Source organism: Pongo pygmaeus, chromosome 1 (genome assembly GCF_028885625.2).
Source record: "Pongo pygmaeus isolate AG05252 chromosome 1, NHGRI_mPonPyg2-v2.0_pri, whole genome shotgun sequence".
Taxonomy (NCBI): domain Eukaryota; kingdom Metazoa; phylum Chordata; class Mammalia; order Primates; family Hominidae; genus Pongo; species Pongo pygmaeus.
The window spans coordinates 66833054-66851286 of record NC_072373.2 but is presented as its reverse complement, the minus strand read 5'-3'; the positions used below and the strand labels follow the sequence as shown (position 1 = coordinate 66851286).

Here is an 18233-nt window from a genome sequence, read left to right as displayed (position 1 = left end):
TTTTTTTTTTTTTTTTTTTGGTACAGACAGGGTCTCACTATGTTGCCTAGGCTGGTCTTGAACTCCTGGCCTCCAGTGATCCTGCTGCCTCAGTCTCTCAAAGTGCTAGGATTACAGGAATGAGCCACCATGTCTGGCCTAGGTTTTTTGTTTGTTTGTTTGTTTGTTTTTGTTTTTGTTTTGAGACAGGGTCTCACTCTGTTGCCCCGGCTGGAGTGCAGTGACACAATCTCAGCTCACTGCAACCTCCGCCTCCCAGGTTCAAGCGATTCTCCAGCCTCAGCCTCCCAAGTAGCTGGGATTACAGGAATGCGCCACCACAGCCTGGCTAACTATTGTATTTTTAGTAGAGATAGGGTTTCACCATATTGGCCAGGCTGGTCTCAAACTCTCAACCTCAGGTGATCCACCCGCCTCAGCCTCCCAAAGTGCTGGGATTACAGGCATGAGCCACTGCACCTGGCCTGGCCTAGTTTTGATTTTTTTCAGTATTATACATGCATACAGTTTAGAATCAAATAGCTGTACCAGGTTTGTTATGAAAAATAGAATTCAGGCTGGGTGCGGTGGCTCACGCCTGTAATCCCAGCACTTGGGGAAGCCGAGGCGGGTGGATCACCTGATGTCAGGAGTTCAAGACCAGCCTGGCCAACGTGGTGAAACCCTGTCTCTACTAAAAAATACAAAAATTAGCCTGGCATGGTGGTGCGTGCCTGTAATGCCAGCTACTCAGGAGGCTGAGGCAGGAGAATAGCTTGAACCTGGGAGGTGGAGGTTGCAGTGAGCCGAGATCGCACCACTGCACTACAGCCTGGGAACAGAGCAAGACTCCTTCTCAAATAAATAAATAAATAAAAGAGGCCGGGAGGCCGAGGCAGGCGGATCACCTGAGGTCAGGAGTTTGAGACCAGCCTCACCAACATGGTGAAACCCCGTCTCTACTAAAAATACAAAATTAGCCGGGCATGGTGGCGTGCACCTGTAGTCCCAGCTACGTGGAAGGCTAGGGCGGGAGAATCGCTGGAACCCAGGAGGCGGAGGTTGCAGTGAGCCGAGATCACGCTACTGCACTCCAGCCTGAGTGACAGAGCGAGACTCCATCTCCCATCCAAGCACTAACCAGGCCCGACCCTGCTTAGCTTCCGAGATCAGACGAAATGGGGCGTGTTCAGAGTGGTATGGCCGTAGATGATACTCAGTCTCAAAAAAAAAAAAAAAGAAAGAAAAATAGAATTCCTTGACGGTCTTCTATCACCCTCTAATTCTTGCTCCTCAGAGGCAACCATTTTTAACTCTTTTAGCTGATTATTTTTGACATTTATATCTTTATCTTTAAATAATACGCTTATATTGCTACTTAAAGTTTTGTTTCCAGTTTTGGCATTGGATATTGACTTCCAACTCTGAAAGATAAGAATTTAGTTATCTCTTTCATTTTGCCTCATTTCCTTAATATACAACCACTCTTTCCTGGCCTTTCATTCACCAATATGGTTATATCTTAAGTATTCAGCATTTATTTTAATATGTTTGAAAAATGTGATTCACAGGTGAGCCATATGGTGTGAGCTGATTTTTCTTTCCTGCAAAAAATGTTGTTTTCCCAGCAGTCAATAACTGTATTGCTTTTCATTTGCTCATTTTCTTTTTTCTTTTTTTTTTTTTTTTTTGAGACGGAGCCTTGCTTTGTCGCCCAGGCTAGAGTGCAGTGGTGTGATCACTGCAACTCCTCTGCCTCCCGGGTTCAAGCAATTCTCCTGCCTCAGCCTCCCACGGATCTGGGACTACAGGCGTGCGCTACCACATCCGGCTAATTTTTGTATTTTTAGTAGAGATGGGGTTTCACCATGTTAGCCAGGCTGGTCTCAAACTCCTGACCTCAGGCAATCCGTCCATCTTGGCCTCCCAAAGTGCTGGTATTACAGGCGTGAGCCACTGCGCCCAGCCATTTGCTCATTTTCTGCGTGGCTTTCATTAATTTAGCCCCAAATTCCTTAAGTTGTAAAAATCTCCTTTCAATATGTTAAAAGCCAATAGATTGTGTTTGAAATAAAAGACTGGTTTCATTTTATTTAAAGCACTCTTCCAGAGTTCTCTGACCAGTTCTATTTTGAAGTGGCTCTCTAGGCCTGCTATGTACATAGCTGTTATCACTGTGCCATCATCCCAGGAATTCTCTTTGTTTTTCTCTTATGTTGTGGCTTCTCTACATTTTGAATCTGATGTCTTCATATTTCTTGATTTACTCCCTTGACTGTAGATAACATCCATTAACTTCCTAAGAAAGGGTGCATTGGACATAACTTTTGAGACCTCACATATTTGAAAATGTATTTTTTCTACTCTTAACTTATAGTGTGCCAAGGTATAAAATTATACAGTGGGATATCACTTTCCCTAATATTTTTGAAAATATATTTTCATAGCTTTTTAAAACTAAGAATTACTTTTGAAAAGTCTGGACTGGGTGTGGTGGCTCACATCTGTAATCCCAGCACTTTGGGAGGCTGAGGCGGGAGGATGTCTTGAGGCTGGGAGTTCCAGACCAGCCTGGTAAACATAGTGAAACCCCATCTCTACTAAAAATACAAAAATTAGCTGGGTATGGTGGCACATGCCTGCAGTCTCAGCTACTCGGGAGGCTGAGGCATGAGAATTGCTTGAGCCTGGGAAGTGGAGGTTGCAGTGAGCCAAGACTGCACCACTGCACTCCAGCCTGGGCAACAGAGCAAGACTCCATCTTAAAAAAAAAAAAAAAAAGGAAAGGTCTGATGTCTGATGCCATTCTACCTCTTGATTCTTTATATAAACCTATCTTTTTTCTCTCTGGAATCTTATTGGACCCTCTCTTTGATCCCAGTATTCCCAAACTTCATTATGTGTTGGACACTAAGTGGGCCCTTTCTGTCTAGAAATTTATGTCCTTTGGTTCTGAGAAACTTTTACAATTTGACAATTTGCTTTCTTCTGTTCTTGCCACCAACCTCTTCCCCCGTCTCTCTTCTCTCTTTCTTTCTTCTCCTCCTTATCTCCTCTTCACTGGTTGATCCACCCAGGCTCTTTCTGTGGTAAGTCAGTATCATTAGGTCTTTTTTTTTTTTTTAGCATATGATCATACAAAAATATTTCAAATCTCATTCCTGGAGTGATATGCCTTAGCTGCCTGTGTTCTAGAAGCAGAGTTGGAGGGTAGAAGATAGAGGATCCCAACATTCAGTACCAGCACATTTTCATGTAATTCCCTTCTTCCCCAATGGGGGTACTCCCACCCTTAACCATGCTCCTCAAGTTGGCTTCTTAAATTTGTAGGTTTATATCTTTTGCCAAATTTGGTAAATTTTCTGCCATTCTTTGAATATTTTTTAGCCCTCCCTCTTTTTTCTCTCCTTCTGGAACTCTGAAGACATGAATGCTAGGTCTTTTGTTATAGTCCAACATGTTCCTGAGGTTCTGTCCTTTTAAGTCTATTTTCTTTTGTGGTGTTAGGATTTGATAATTTCTATTTTTCTATCTTCAAGCACAATAATTGTCCTGTCTTCATTCTGCTTTTTGTTGTTGCTGTTTCACACATGTTGATGTTTCCATGTTGATGTTAGCTCTTCTAGTACCCCATCTAGAATATATGATGCAAAGAAAAGCCCAGGTGGCTGGGCACAGTGGCTCATGCCTGTAATCTCGGCACTTTGGGAGGCTGAGACGGGTGGATCTCCTGAGGTCAAGAGTTCGGGACCAGCCTGGCCAACATGGTGAAACCTCGTCTCTACTAAAAATACAAAAATTAGATGGGAATGGTGGCTCGCGCCTATAATCCCAGCTACTCAGGAGGCTGAGGCAGGAGAATCACTTGAACCTGGGAGCTGGAGATTGCAGTGAGCTGAGATCGCGCCACGGTACTCCAGCCTGGGTGACAGAGTGAGACTCTGTCTCAAAAAAAAAAAAAAAAAAAAAAATCACCATGATCACCTTAACACCTAAATCTTTTTCTGCATTTCTACACTTGGATCTTAGGCAAAAGGCCAAGAAGCAATGTTTTTCCAGATTTCCGATTTTCATAGAAGACATTTCCAGAAATAAAGTGCTAGTTTAAAGTTCTTGATATATTTTGCCAAACTGCTTTGTATAGAAGTTATAAAAAAGTTTTCTTAATTTCTGGACCATTTTATAACCAAAATTAAGGATATGCTAGATTTCCTTCCCATCAAGTACAGTTGACCCTTGAACAACACATGTTCCAACTGGATGGGTCCACTTATATGCGTATTTTCTTCTGCCTCTGCTACCCTAGTGACAGCAGGACCAACTCCTCTTCTTCCTCTTCCTCCTTCTCCTCAGCCTATTCAGCATGAAGACAACAGAAATGAAGATCTTTATGATGATGTATTTCTATATAATGAATAGTAAATATATTTTTCTCTTCCTTATGATTTTTCTTTTGTGAGACAGGGTCTTGCTCTCAAACTTCTGGGCTCAAGTGATCCTCTCGCCTCAGCCTCCCGTGTAGAGAGGACTATAGGTGTGCACCACAACCCAGTTCATTTTAAAATTTTCAGTAGAGATGAGGTCTTGCTATGTTGCCCAGGTTAGTCTCAAAGTTCTGACTTTAAGCGATCCTCCTGCCTTGGGCTCCCAAAATGCTGGGACTACAAGCACAGACCTCTGTGCCCTGCCTTTACAATTTTCTTAATAACATTTTCTTTTCTCTAGCTTACTTTATTGTAAGAATATAGTGTTTATCATATTTATGACATACAGAGTATGTGTTAATCAACTGTATATGATATCAGCAAGGCTTCCAGTCAACAGTAGGCTATTAGTTAAGTATTTGGGAAGTCAAAAGTTATACACGGATTTTTGACTGTGCAGGGCCCTGCACTGTTCAGGAGTCAACACTATGTTTCTAAGTTTTTTGTTTGTTGGTTGGTTATTGTATGAATTCATGATAGGCAGAATAATGGCCCCCAAAGACGTCCATTCCCTAATCCTGATCTGTGAATATGTTACCTTACATGGCAAAATGGACTTCACAGATGTGATTACAACTAAAGACATTGAGATGTGGAGGTCATCTTGGATTACCCAGTTGGGCCCATTCTAATCACGAGTCTATTAAAAGGGGACCTCCTTTTTAGCCTGCAGTGAACCAGAAAGATGCAATGTGAGAAGGACATTGAAGATGGAGGAAGAGGGCCACAAGCCACAGAATGCAGGCTGCTTCTAGAGGTTAAAAAAGGCCAGGAAACAGATTCTCCCACACAGCCTCCATAAAGGTATGCAGCCTTGCATACACCTTGATTTTAGCTCAGTAAGGCCCATGTCAGACTTCTGACCTACAGAGTTGTAAGATAATAAATTTGTATTGTTTGAGCTACTGAGTGTGGTAATTTTCTGTGGCAGCAATAGAAAACTAATACAGCATCTAAAGAAAAAGCGATCAGGGGCCCATAGGAATAAATTATTGTGACATCAGAACAAAGAGTACTATATAGCATTAGTAATACTTCAATTGAAGTAAGACTAAAGAAGCAGAGTCAGATAAAACAACAATATGAATTGTGCAGCACTATCTTAAGAGGTCCCAAGAGCCATTCTCACTTGTTTTTCTGCCACAAAATTATTAGAATCTTCCAATATACTGCTCTGCTTTTTCCTCTGTTCTTATGTTTCGTCCTGTCTTTCTAACATTTAGAGGACATTACTAGACCCTCACAGATTCTAAAGCAAGGCAGGGACAGATTAAATAATCAATGTATTGCAGGTAAAACCTTAGAAATTGATAGAACTTTTAGTTTACCTAATCCACTGAGTTTCCATGGAACTTTAGAGATCTTGAAAAGTTTTATGGAGTATAGGGGCTATCATGAGGTATTGAGAGAGATGCTAAGACACCATCATCCATTTCAATCAGAAATGTTCTGCTTCAATATTAAGCTTCCACATAAAACCTGATTGAAGAAAAACCCACAAACTTATACTGCTTAAAAAAAAAAAAAGCCATAAAGCCAGATGAAAACCATTTTTATCCAGATGAAAAAAAATCCAGAGAAGTTGTGAAAGATCTCGGCAAAGCTACTCAGTCTGAAGATGAGCAAACCTCTAAAAAACAGAGTACTACTGGCTGGGCATGGTGGCACCACCTGTAATCCCAGCACTTTGGGAGACTGAGGTGGGTGGATCACTTGAGGTCCGGAGTTCAAGACCAGCCTGGCCAACATAGTGAAATCCCGTTTTTACTAAAAATACAAAAATTAGCCGGGTGTGGTGGTGCACACCTGAGGTCACAGCTACTCAGGAGGCTGAGGTGGGAGGACTGCTTGAAACCGAGAGGAAGAGGTTGCAGTGAGCTGAGATTGCACCACAGCACTCCAGCCTAGGCAGAGTGAGACCTTATCTTGAAAAAAAAAGAAAAAGGAAAAGAAACAGTATTACTGAAAAATTAACTAATAGAGCCTTATTGAAAAATTAACTAATCCCAATAATCTTTTACATTCCTTTGTAATCTCTATGATTGAAAATATGGTATTCTTTTTTTTTTTTTTTTTGAGATGGGGTCTCACTATGTCGGCCCAGGCTCACTGCAACCTTTGCCTCCCAGGCTCAAGCGATCCTCCCACCTCAGCTTCCTGAGTAGCTGGGACCACAGGTGTGTGCCTGTTTTTCTGGTAGAGACGGGGTTTCACCATACTGCTCAGGTTGGTCTCTAACTCCTGAGCTCAAGTGGTTCACCTACCTTGGCCTCCCAAAGTGCTGGGACTATAGGTGTTAGCCACCACGCCCAGCCGCCATTCTTTATCTGTAAAACTGACACTGATTTTTCCATAGAACACATATTTTTAAATTGTTTTCAAGTAGTATATAACATAACAAGTTACATACATAAGTTTTTCTTGTATCAAAAAATACAGATTTAAACTAACTATCTGGGGCAAGGGTGTCATTTGTAATTATAAATATTAATTTCTATATAAGGATAATTGACCTTTAACAGAATCAAACATGCCACAATGTTTAGCCTAAAGGCCTAACAAAGAAAAATCTTATCAGGGCCGGGCGCAGTGACTCATGCCTGTAATCCCAGTACTTTGGGAGGCTGAGTCAGGCAGATCATGAGACCAGGAGTTCGAGACCAGCCTGGCCAACATGGTGAAACCCCTTCTCTGCTAAAGATCACAAGGTTAGGAGTTCAAGACCAGCCTGGCCAACATGGTGAAACCCCGTCTCTACCAAAGATACAAAAAATTAGCTGGGCATGGTGGCATGCGCCTGTAATCCCAGCTACTCGGGAGGCTGGGGCAGGAGAATCGCTTGAACCAGGGAGGCAGAGGTTGCAGTGAGCCGAGATCACACCACTGCACTCCAGTCTGGGCGACAGGACGAAACTCTGTTACAAAAGAAAAATCTTATCAGATAAAGGCTTGGAAGATATTATACTAAAAGGGTACTTTTTTTTTTGAGACGGAGTCTCACTCTGTTGTCCAGGCTGGAGTGCAGTGGCATGATCTCAGCTCACTGCAAGCTCCGCCTCCTGGGTTCACACCATTCTCCTGCCTCAGCCTCCCGAAAAAGGGTACTTTTCAAAGGAAAAAAATTTCAAATTTTTCCATAGTTTTCTGATCCATTTCTTTTTCTTTCCTCATCTGAACTAAACTTCATAATTCAGATAAATGAAGATTAAAGGGAAAAGACAGAAAAAGAAGGTCAAAGACTGAATTACTAATTTTATAAGAAATGCATTTTTGTTATTTTTACATTAGTTGAGCAAAAACTAGGCTAATAAATATTGTCTGATACTACTAGATTCCATTTAATGATAATGGTTTACAGGCACTAATATTCCCCTAACCTTCTTTTTACACTATTAATTTTCTCAGAAACTTAAAACAGAAGTAAAATGTGTCAACTCTTATGTATCAGTCTCCAAATAATAAAGTCATATTTTAGTCTTTAAAAGAGCTGATTCAAAAAGAACAAAGATCAAATAAAATTTATTTACCTCAACCAGTATACCAACAAAAGGGATAGAAGCTTCTTCATATTTCACAAAGAATACACTGGGATTAGTCTTCCAGACTCCAAGCCATTGGTCTTTCAACTTTAATTTTTCTGATAGGTATTTACCCATAACTTCATCAGCATCTTCTGCCTAACAAGAGAAAAAATGGATCTACATATAAATATATGAAATTATAGATTTTTAACTAAGTGTTTTGTTTTTTTTTTACTGATTTCTATTTTAAAATGGAACCTATATAGCCTTAAATAATGAATGATCTGGAAAATTACAGATTTTAACTGAAACCGCATCTAGTGGAAAACATCACCAACAAAAAATTAAACTTAAAAGAGATCTATTCACTCGAATAATTCATAGATAAGACAGCTAGTTATTGTTTATGTCTTAATTTTCAACTTTTTATAAATATCACTGCAGTGAATATGCAGGTACACAAATTCTTCTGCTACAACTTAAAAAAATAGAAACATGAAATATTTGCTCTATTCCATTTTATCACATATATATTTTCTATAAGAGAAAGTCATGCCATCAGGCACAGTGGCTCACCCCTGTAATCCCAACACTTTGGGAGGCCGAGGCGGGCAGATCACCTGAGGTTGGGAGTTCGAGTCCACCCTGACCAACTGGAGAAACCCCGTCTGTACTAAAAAAAAATACAAAATTAGCCAGGCGTGGTGGTTCATGCCTGTAATCCCAGCTACTTGGGAGGCTGAGGCAGGAGAATTGCTTGCACCCGGGAGGCAGAGGTTGTGGTGAGTCGAGATTGCCCCACTGCATTCCGGCATGGGCAACAAGAATGAAACTCCATCTCAAAAAAAAATATATATATATATATATACACACACAGACACACATATATACACATATATACACACATATATACACACACGTGCACACATATATATAAATATATATATAATATATTACGTAATATATTATATATAATATATTACATATAATATAAAATATATTATATATTATATATTATATCTATTATATAATATATTATACATATTATATAATATATATTATATTATATAATATACATTATATATTATATATAATGTATATTATATATAATATAGTATATAATATATGTTATATATAATATAGTATATATAATATATTATATATAATTATATAATATATAAATATAATATATAATATATTGTACATAATATATAATTACATATAATATATAATATATTGTATATATAATATTATATATAATATATTGTATATATAATATTATATATAATATATTGTATATATAATATTATATATAATATATTGTATATATAATATTATATATAATATATTGTATATATAATATTATATATAATATATTGTATATATAATATTATATATAATATATTGTATATAATATATTTAATTATATATTATATTATATATAATATATATAATTACATATATTATATTATATATAATATTATATATAATTATATATATTATATTATATATTATATATTATAATATATATAAAATATAATATATAACATATATAATATATAATATATAATATATATCATGCCGCATGATATATATATATAATATATTATATATTATATATATAATATAATATATTTAATATATTATATATTATATATATAATATAATATATATAATATATTATATATATAATATAATATATTTAATATATTATATATTATATATATAATATATTATATATATTATATTATATATATAATATATTATATATTATATATATTATATTATATATATAATATATTATATATTATATATATTATATTATATATATAATATATTATATATTATATATATTATATTATATATATAATATATTATATATTATATATATTATATTATATATAATATATTATATATTATATATATTATATTATATATATAATATATTATATATTATATATAATATTATATATATAATATATAATATATTATATATATTATATTATATATATAATATATTATATATTATATATAATATATATCATGCCGCATTGTGGACTGCTGAGTGGGAAGTACCCTTAAAGTAATTTCTAGCATTCTAGTGTGAAAGTCAAGGCGAAGTGATCTTACTCATGTTTGGACATAAACTGTTAAATAAAGGTACCAAGATTCATGCCTGTGCAATGATAAGGCCAATATATCTTCATTTTTTAGGAGCTCTCAGAAAATTCTCTCTCAGGGCTGTCCCGTTAACTGACGAATTTTGTCGGAAACTCGAACCTTAACTCCTCTAGGGCAGGACGTGGGCACCTCTAACAAGGTGAACGCTCTATACATGTTGACTCCATTTACTTTTTTGAAACGCAAGTTTTCGTTGTGCCCTGTGGACCCCCATCCGCCTAAGAGGGAAGCCCCAGATGCCTGTCGCCAGGTTCCGGCAAGCTTCCGACCGTCGTCTTCCTGTCCCGGATCCGCTCACCTTACAGTCCTGCAGCACTTCGTCGCAATACAGCGACACCTTCTCGTCCCGCCACATCCCCCTCATACGGGACACGCAGACTGGGGGCAGGGGCTGCGCCTCCTCTTCATCCTCAGGCACTGGCAGAAGGGGCTCCTCCTCCTCTGCCGCCGCCGCCTCTCCCGGGTGCTCGGCCTGAGCCGCGGGCAGGTGCTGGAGCCGCAGCCTGGCCGTCTCCCGGCCCGCTTTCCCCTTCACCTGGCGAGGGGAGGCCACCACCGACCGCACTGGGATCGCGGTGCCCTTCAGGGTGGTCGCGGCCGCCGCGTCCCCGGGGACAGCGGAGGTAGCCTTCTCGCCTCGCCTGTCCGGGCTGATGGTGCGGAATGAGTCCGCGGGCACCGAGGCCTTAGAGCCCGACGCCATCTCCTCAGCAGCCCGAGGGCCGGGGCAGCAGTTAGCCACTTTTCCCGCCCTCGGCCGCTCTGGCCAATAGGCGCGTTGCGCTTCAGGCCCGCAACAAGCGGCTGCTCGAGGGAGTCCCGCCGGGTGGGGTGTTGCGGCTCTGGGAGGGATGTGAGGCGCGGCCCAGGACTAGGGGGTGCGGGGCCTGCGGGTACAGCGCGGGGTCCTGCGGAGGCATTCAGGGTGCTGGGGGACGCTGCTCAGAGCTAGGTGGGACAGGGCGAAGCGCCTGGGCTCAGGACAGGGGTGGGGGGCCCGGGGCAGTGTTGGGTGCGGCTCCGTGCCGAACCCGCACCAGGTGCAGCACACACCAGAAGGTGCCAGACGAGCCCCAACGCACTGGCTCTAACCCCAGTCCTCTGTCTCCCCCAGGGGAGGTTTCCTTAGGGTCCTCATACCTTTCAGGGTGATTATGAGTCACCTTCCAGGTCATCAGGACCTAAAAAAATGCTCCACCTACCACTCCACAAACAAAGCCTGAAAGAAAATTTATTTTCATACTGGGAGGTGACACTAACTGGAACCCTCTGGCTATTACTAGAGGAAACCCTAGTGACAAATCCAGCAACCTAGATTTCCCTCTCAGCCCCCACCTATTACAGGGTTCACCAAATAGGATATCTTTACATTTTAAACAGGACTCTCACTTTTTGCCAAGATGTGGTAATACCAAGGAGAAGTTAGTCTGTTTTCTTGTCTCTGTTGTGCTATTCAAAATTCTCACATAAAAGATTATATTATATAACTGTTAAACTGGACAGCAACTTCCAGCTGGGAGTGATGTGTGCAAACTATGAACACTTTCACGATAAAAGTCTGTTCAAGATCATACATTTTGGAGAACAACAGAGACCACTCATTTCTGGTATTTTACTGTTGAATGTATATTGAGCCAAATGGAATTAACCTTTGTTTACAGTCTAGCTGTGAAATACTGCACTGAAGCTGACAGCTCCCAAGGAGAACAGCATTGGGAAAACACCTGCCTTCCTTCACATTCCTCTGGAAGAACACTATGTTAAATTCTGAGTTTATTTTGAGGAAAATATTAACATCATGTTACTGTAGTTTAGGGAATAATTACAACATGCATCATGTTTCAACTCTATTCTTACTTTATTCCTTTCGTTGAGTCCTGGACTTTGTTTACAACGATACTAACTGCATATTTCACTCACACACACACACACACACACACACACACACACACAAATGTTTTACTCTAGTGTTTCTTCAAAAAAGTTTGTTCTTGATAAATTATGGGTTTTTTAATTCTTAGGTTCTGAATAATAAAGACCACCTGTCCTGGTCCAAAGTTTAAAAACAGCAACAGCTCCCTTTTCCTCCAAAAGGCAAATACTTGTTAGAAATCTGTTACATGCCACACAACGCGTAGATGCCACAGTTATAGAGGTAAAAGACCAAATCCCCGCCATCGTGATCCTAGTGAAAGATACAGATGGGTCAGTAGATGATTGTGTTTGGTAAGGACCATGCTTTTATTTATGTATATATACATAAATACATATATATACACACACACACAGATAATTTGTATTTATGTGTGTATATATGTGTGTGTGTGTGTGTGTGTGTATATATATATATATATATATATATATATATATATATTCCACATTGTAGGAGAAAAGGACCTTTCTTCTCCAAAGAAGGGATACTTAAGCTGAGTTTTTAAAACAACTTTTTTCTGTTTTTTGCCTCCCAAAGAAATTTAGCTTGTTTCTCCCACCTCCTGTCTCCTCCAGGATGCTTTGACAAATGGAATGCCACTGTCCCTTTTTCCTACAATGACTCCCTTCTCCCTGGGTCCAACACAGAGCTCCCAACACCTAGGCTCAAGATCGGCTTTCAGTTCCACCCATGGCCACTGCGTTTCTTGGTCATTCTTCAAGGGGTCTTTGTGTTCTCAACCTTCTCCCGCATTCCCAAGTGGAAGCTCTGTTGGCTCACCCTCTAGTCCTCTTCCTGCTGAGCCAGTCTTCAACTAGGAATCACACCAGAGTCACCAGGACAAGGAAAGCTAGGCCCATCTGAAGGAGATTCTGGGCAGTGTGGTCTCAGAGGGCACAGTCTTTTTGGAGTCCTGTCTCTGGTTAAAAGGTAGGTGTCCCAAGAGCCAGAAGAGGTGGGGTCTGCTGGTGTTCTCAATGTCACCTGTGATCAGGAGCTTCGCCGGTTCACTGGGGAAAGACCACACATGTTTGTTATAGGAGCCAAAACATCGGTATGTCCCTCTGTGGGCTGTGGTCACAGGGCCCATGGGGAACTCCGCCTGGACGTTCCCATATCTGCGCTGTATGCGGCTGGATCTTCCCTCCTGTTACCACCAGATCCAGAGTCCGACCAGAGCTCGCCAGCCAGATAGAAGCAGCTGTATAGCCCTGCCGTGCGGGAGGTCATGAGTAGGATGTGGAATTCAACTTTGTTAATCCATTCAGGGGGTTTTGGTCTCTCCATGGCAGAAAGGCTTCCTTCAAAGTACAGCTGGTATTCAACAGCCCCAGCATTTCCCCAGTGACAGATGGTCACCGGCTTTTCATTTGGAATCATGAACTGGGTTCAGCCCAGATGATGGGTTTTGGGAGAGTCTGCTGCTGAGCACTGATCCTCTGGCTCAAACACAGCCAGTGGCAGAGCAGGGCAGGGAGTGTAGAAGGCATCGCTCAGATTCTGCCAAGCAGTGGGGTGGGGACTGAGCCCAGCAGGCCAGGAGATGCACAATATGTGGTAGGTGAGGCCCAGCGCCCATCACCATGGGGCAGCTTTCACCTTGACTTTTTTCACGAGAAGGTTCACAGCTCCTCTCCGCCTCTGACCATGAGCCTACAGAAAGGCCATGGTCCCTATGACACATCTGACCACAGCTGTGGTCTAGCCAGCTCCTCTGATAATTGTCTGCTCAGCCTGAAATGCATTTCTGGGTCAACTTCTCAATTCTGCAATGTGGAAGTCATGCCCAGGGCATGAGTCAGTATTCAGACCCATGATACCCCCTGAGAATCATATAAAAATATAGGGAATTTCACAATGAGATACCATCTCACAACAGTCAGAATGGCTATTACTAAAAAGTCAGAAATTCACAGATGCTGGTGAGATTGTGGAGCAAAGAGGAAGGTTTACACACCGTTGGTGGGAGTGTAAATTAGTTCAGCCACTGTGGAAAGCAGTTTGGAGATTTTTCAAAGAACTACAAATAGAATTGCCATTCAGCCCAGCAATCCCATTCCTGGGTATATATCCAAAGGAAAATAAATAATTCTACCAAAAAGACACATGCACTTGTATGTCCATTGGAACACTTCACAATAGCAAAGATATGGAATCAACCCAGGTGCCCAACAGTAGTGGATTGGATTAAGAAAATGTAGTACATATACACCATGGAATACTATACAGCTGTGAAAAGGCACAAGATTTTTGCAGCAACATGGATGCAGGTGGAAGCCTTTATCCTAAGCAAATTAACGCAGAAGCAGAAAACAAATTACCACATGTTCTCACTTATAAGTGGGAGCTAAACATTGGGTACACGTGAACACAAAGAAGGGAACAACAGTCACTGGGGACTCCAAAAAGGAGGAGAGAAGGAGGGGGGCAAGACTTGAAAAACTATGTATTTGGTACTATGCTCACTAGTTGGGTGACTGGATCATTAAAAGTGCAAGCCTCAGCATTACATAATATACTCATATAAGAAACCTGCACATGTATCCCCTGAATCTAAAAAAAGTAAGTAAAAATAGGGACTTTTTAACGGTGGCTCTTCTGTGTACAGCATGCACATGCTTGGATAAGTTAATTGGTTTCATCAGAATGGAATGATAACACTATCTTCTTCAATGATTTGTTATAATGTTTCAATAAAATAAAAGTGAAAAGAAAAGCTTCCCACTTAAAGACTTAATAAGGGCTGGGCACAGTGGCTCTCACCTATAATCCCAACACTTTGGGAGGCCGAGGCGGGCTGATCACAAGGTCAGGAGTTCAAGACCAGCCTGGCCAATATGGTAAAATGCTGTCTCTACTAAAAATACAAAAATTAGCCAGGCATGGTGGCGGGCACCTGTAGTCTCAGCTACTCAGGAGGCTAAGGCAGGAGAATCGCTTGAACCCAGGAGACAGAGGTTGCAGTGAGCCGAGATCACACCACTGTACTCCAGCCTGGGAGACAGAACGAAACTCTGTCTCAAAAAAACAAAACAAAACAAAACAAAAAAAACCTTAATAAGAAAAGAAACATTTCTAAGTAAGTAACTAACTCTCCACTTAATAAAAAAAAAAAAAAAAGAAAAAACTCTCTACTAAAGTTGCGAAGATCTACGGTAAGAACAAATGTTCTATCTGTGAAATTGTGAAGAAGAAAAAAGTAATTGGTGCATATATAGGGTATGGTACTATGCACAGTTTCCGGCATCCACTTGGGCCTTGGAATGTATCCTGGTGGATATGGGGGACTGCAAAGAAATGTGCTAATTCGAAACAGTGAGCAACATTGGAGAGTCTCCCTGCAGGTACAAGAGGATGGACTGAGTGAGAAGTAGATTTCCCATATACTCTTGGGAGATGAATAACAATAATAACAATTAGAGTGATAAAAGCACAATAGTTGAAAGGGATCCCTCTTTTTTTTTTTCCAAGACAGAATCTTGCTGTGTCACCCAAGCTGGAGTACAGGGGCGCAATCTCGGCTCACTGCAACCTCCAGCTCCCTGGTTCGAGCGATTCTCGTGCCTCAGCCTCCCGAGTAACTGGGACCATAGGCATGCACAACCATGTCTGGGTAATTATTGTATTTTTAGTAGATACAGGGTTTCACCATGTTGCCCAGGCAGGTCTCCAACTCCTGAGCTCAAGTGATCTGCCCGCCTCGGCCTCCCAAAGTGCTGGGATTACAGGAGTGAGCCACTGTGCTCAGCCTGATCCCTCTCTTTCTTCACCATCAAACTACTCTGTGCTATATGAGAAGAAAGGGGTGGAAGAGTTTTTTGCACTCTTCCACGTGGTCCTGAAAAGTGAAGCATGCACAGCCACTGAAGCATGCACAGCCACTGTCCCTCTTCTTGACAGAAAAGCCTTGTCTCTTTCTCACTTCCCAAATTTGGCTTGACTCTCATGGTGTAGTCAACTTCTTGAAGGATGCAGGATAAGATGCCAGGCAGGACGAGGGTTCAAATGCCAAGTCTCTTTTTTCAGTGCCTTCAACTCTTAGCCTCAAATTCCAGAATGTCCTTCCTCCATCCGTCCATTCTACTTGTCTAGATAGTCCCTACCCAAATGTCCTTATAACATTTTGAGGGATGGCATCATTCTCATTTGTCTATAACATCTTGCCTAGAGCCATCGGTTTTACAGGCTGTACAGAAGGCACAATGCTGGCACCTGCTCAGCTTCTGGGGAAGCCTCAGGAAACTTCCAATCATGGCGGAAGGAAAAGAGGAAGCAGGCACATCTTACATGGCTGGAGCAGAAGCAAGAGAGCCAAAATAAATTTTATTGCTTTTTTTTTTAACCTCTGATCCTTTTATTAGCCTCCTGCTCCCCAAGGAGTATCCTGCTTCTGCCAGTTTAATGTCTCAGAACTTTGGTGTCGTTGGTCTCAGACACCACGTTGCCATCCACTATCCAGCGGGTGGTGGTCTTTTTGATGGTTTGCATGGAGTTGCTCCTCTCCAGGGTATCACCAAGATTGAAGTCCTTGACATCTTCCAGCAGGCCGCGGTAGGTGGTGATCTCAGCCTCCAGCTTGACTTTGATGTTCAGCAGGGCCTCGTACTCCTGGGCCTGGCGCTGTCCCTCTGCCCAGGTCTGTGCTAGCTCTGACTCCAGGTGCAGCAGGATACCATTGAGCTGCTCCATCTGCAAGGCGTAGTGGGCCTCCGCCTCCCTCAGGCTGTTCTCCAAGCTGGCCTTCGGATTTCTTATGGAGTCCAGGTTGATCTCCAAGGACTGGACTGTATGTCTCAGCTCCATGAGCGTCATCTCAGCAACTCCAACCTCAGTGGACTGCATGGTGACCACTGTGGTGCTCACCTTAATCTGCTGAGACCAGTACTTGTCCAGCTCCTCTTGGTTCTTCCAAGCCAGCTAGTCATACTGGGCCCAGATGTCTGCCATGATCTTGGCAAGGTCCTGAGATTTGGGGGCATCTACCTCCAAGGTCAACCCAGAGCTGACAATCTGGGCTTGTAGGCCTTTTACTTCCTCTTCGTGGTTCTTCTTCATGAAGAGCAGCTCCTCCTTGAGAGCCTCGATCTCTGTCTTCAGCTGCAGCCAAGTGACACTGGTGTCATCAATGGCCTTGTGGAGCCCCTGGATGTCACTCTCCACAGACTGGCGCATGGCCAGCTCTGTCTCATACTTGACTCTAAAGTCATCAGCAGCAAGATGGGCATTGTTGATCTGCAGAACAGTGCAGGCATTGTCCACAGTATTTGCGAAGATCTGAGCCCTCAGGTCCTTGATGGTCTTGAAGTAATGGCTCCAGTCTCTGACCTGGGTCCCTTCTTCTCCAGGTGCTCCCAGATTTTGCTCTCCAGCTTCCGTTTCTCGGTCTCCAGGCTCCTCACTCTGTCCAGGTAGAAGGCCAGGTGGTGGTTCAGGCTTTGCATGGGCTCCTATTCATTCTGGATGCCTCGCATTCCTGCCAGACCCCCAGCCATCCCCGCGGCCAGGCCCCCCGACCCCATGCCGCCCTGGAAGCTGGTGGAGCGGGACATGGAGATTTGGGAACCAGAGCCCCCGACGCCTGCATAGACGCTGGCTGTGCTGCTGACTGGCGAAGGGCCATAGCTGGGCGCCTGGACAGAGCCCAGGGACTGGTAGTTGGTGGAGGTGGAGCGAGTGGTGAAGCTCATGCTGTCTGCAGAGGAGAGTAAGAGGACGGGACTCCGGCTTTGCTGACGACCTACTTTTTACTAATTATGAAAGCAATGCCTCTACCCTGAGCCAATTTGGACAATACAGAAAAGCATAAGAAAGAAGAAAACTTAAATGAACTGTAATTCCAATGCTCAGCAATAACTACTACTAGATTTTGGTATATTTTCTTTTAATATTTTTTTCTATCACACTATTACAAAGTTTAGATCATATTAAATTTTATAGTTTGTTTTTCTATCTAGATAAGCATTTTCATATCATTAAAAATTACTTAAACACATAATTTTCAAGAGTGGCATGTAATTTCTTGGTATAAATATAATTTGTATAACCTTATATTTTCAAGCATTTGGGCTACATTAATTTCTATAGCATCAAATATGCCATTTTGAATATCTTTGTGCATAAGCTTTTGCTTATATT

The 18233-nt window shown here is 41.6% G+C and overlaps 1 protein-coding gene and 2 pseudogenes across 1 annotated transcript in view; all 3 read right to left on the bottom strand.

Annotated features, from left to right (window-relative positions):
* SHCBP1L (SHC binding and spindle associated 1 like) overlaps positions 1-11085 on the bottom strand; it is a 54811-nt gene extending 43726 nt beyond the window's left edge. Inside the window, 5 exon segments of the mRNA XM_054455511.1 lie at positions 7991-8140; positions 10464-10858; positions 10861-10948; positions 10950-10991; positions 10993-11085. Of these exon segments, the coding sequence (XP_054311486.1) occupies positions 7991-8140; positions 10464-10858; positions 10861-10948; positions 10950-10991; positions 10993-11085 (768 nt within the window).
* Positions 11086-12808: 1723 nt separating this feature from the next.
* On the bottom strand, positions 12809-13588 carry LOC129036976 (natural cytotoxicity triggering receptor 1-like; annotated as a pseudogene).
* Positions 13589-16496: 2908 nt separating this feature from the next.
* On the bottom strand, positions 16497-17812 carry LOC129016260 (keratin, type I cytoskeletal 18-like; annotated as a pseudogene).
* Positions 17813-18233: the final 421 nt, after the last annotated feature.